The sequence below is a fragment of the Echinops telfairi genome, unplaced genomic scaffold (assembly GCF_000313985.2).
Source record: "Echinops telfairi isolate 266 unplaced genomic scaffold, ASM31398v2 ScPeMD7_21;HRSCAF=78, whole genome shotgun sequence".
In the NCBI taxonomy this organism is placed as follows: Eukaryota; Metazoa; Chordata; class Mammalia; order Afrosoricida; family Tenrecidae; genus Echinops; species Echinops telfairi.
Genome location: NW_022103918.1, coordinates 7657869 through 7659555, shown reverse-complemented (window position 1 = coordinate 7659555; position 1687 = coordinate 7657869). Strand labels below are relative to the sequence as shown.

General features: G+C 33.9%; 1 protein-coding gene across 1 annotated transcript in view; it reads right to left on the bottom strand.

The window, feature by feature from the left end:
• LOC101658515 (solute carrier organic anion transporter family member 1B1) overlaps nt 1-1687 on the bottom strand; it is a 67199-nt gene that overhangs the window by 23696 nt on the left and 41816 nt on the right. The window contains exon 10 of the mRNA XM_004713806.4: nt 640-824. Coding sequence (XP_004713863.2) covers nt 640-824 — 185 coding nt within the window. The remainder of the gene's footprint in view (nt 1-639; nt 825-1687) is intronic.

Here is a 1687-nt window from a genome sequence, read left to right as displayed (position 1 = left end):
TCTTTCAAAAATTATTACATATACCACATTTTAGTGATTTTTTTATTTTTATATTTACTTGCTTCATGTCAGTCTTGCCTGCCAGACTTCAATCTATGTGACATCAGATATTGTGTGGATTTTATTAATCATGAAATACAAGTCTTCTTTGTCAGGTGTGGCATATTTCTACACGTGTTTAATAATTGAAAAAAGAAGGAATTCTATTTCAGTGTTTATCTCTTGTCTTATAAAGCATTATCAGAGACTAGTTCAAAAACCCATTCTGAAGATGGATTTAAAACTTTGAAATATTAATGGCACTGAAGTTTATATTATATAGTGTGGCTCCCAAAAGTTTTCTTTAAACAAATTCAGGTGAAGATTCACCAGGGCAGGCCCAGAATGTAGGGTATCTTAAAATTAAAAGATTTTAGAAACATACTGAAGTGCTATATGACTGCATCAGTTGCTAATCAGCCTTAATCCTAAAATTCTTGGCAAGAGAAGAAAGAATATAACCTAGATTTTGTTAATAGAAGAATCAAGGGGAAAATTAGTATACATTGTGGCATTCCAGTATCATAGTCCTAGTGCAATGGATTATGAGAAAAATAAAATGTAACATTCTTATATGTGCTTATAAAAGGTAATACTCACTTAAAAACCAGCATCATACCAGGGGTACTTCCCATTGCAGTGGCAAGACTAACTGTAACTTGTAGTGCTATATATATGTAAAAATTCCTTTTGCACCTATCAATTCTTGGGCATTCACCCAAACGGGCCGAGTTAGTTCTGTTTTGGAAAGCAGTGATGTCCACACAACTGCAGTTATAAAACACCTAAAAATAATTTTTTAAAATTACAGAATATATTTGCAAATTATGATAAGGCCAAAAATACATCTCATTATATTTAAACAAGTCTCATCCATTTTAATTGAAATCATAATAGCTATAAAAATACCCCTGTTTAATAGTTGAAAGACAAAAGCATTGCCTGTATACTTTTCTAGGCAAGGAAATGTAATCCACTATTAACATTTAATTCATTCCCAATTTTAAACTTAGGTGAGAATTTAAGAAATTAAATAGTACCTAAAATTGTGCATATAATTGTATCACTGAGTTCTTTATTAATACTTCCCCAACTCTCACTCTTACTTTCTCAAACACATCTACAATGTCTTTTAAATATTAAGGACCTACTAAATAACAGAGATAGACCCAGTGGGGGGAGAAATGGTCTACAGCAGTGGTTCTCAACCTTCCTAATGCTGTGACCCTTTCATACAGCTCCTCACATTGTAGTGACCCCCCAACCATAAAGTTAGTTTTGTTGCTACTTCATATCTGTCATTTTTCTACTGTTATGAATTGGGCAGCCTCTGTGAAAGGGTAGTTTGACCCCCAAGGGCATCACAACCCACAGGTAGAGAACCGCTGGTCTAGCGAATACTGGAACCACAACTCTCCAGTTAATGGAAGAGTCAGCGTTTTGAAATAGTGTTAGACAGGGGTGCTGAAACTACCCTTTAAAAACAAATACAATGTCAGCATAACAGAATGGCCTGAATAGAATTCAGAAGGAGAGAATTATAAACTAATTACTTTAGGGATTTAATCAGAGAGGCCATTTATGTAGATAGGTGGATTTAATAAATTATGTTCTGAGTCTAGGTTAAGCTGAAGTTCCAGGGAAGTTC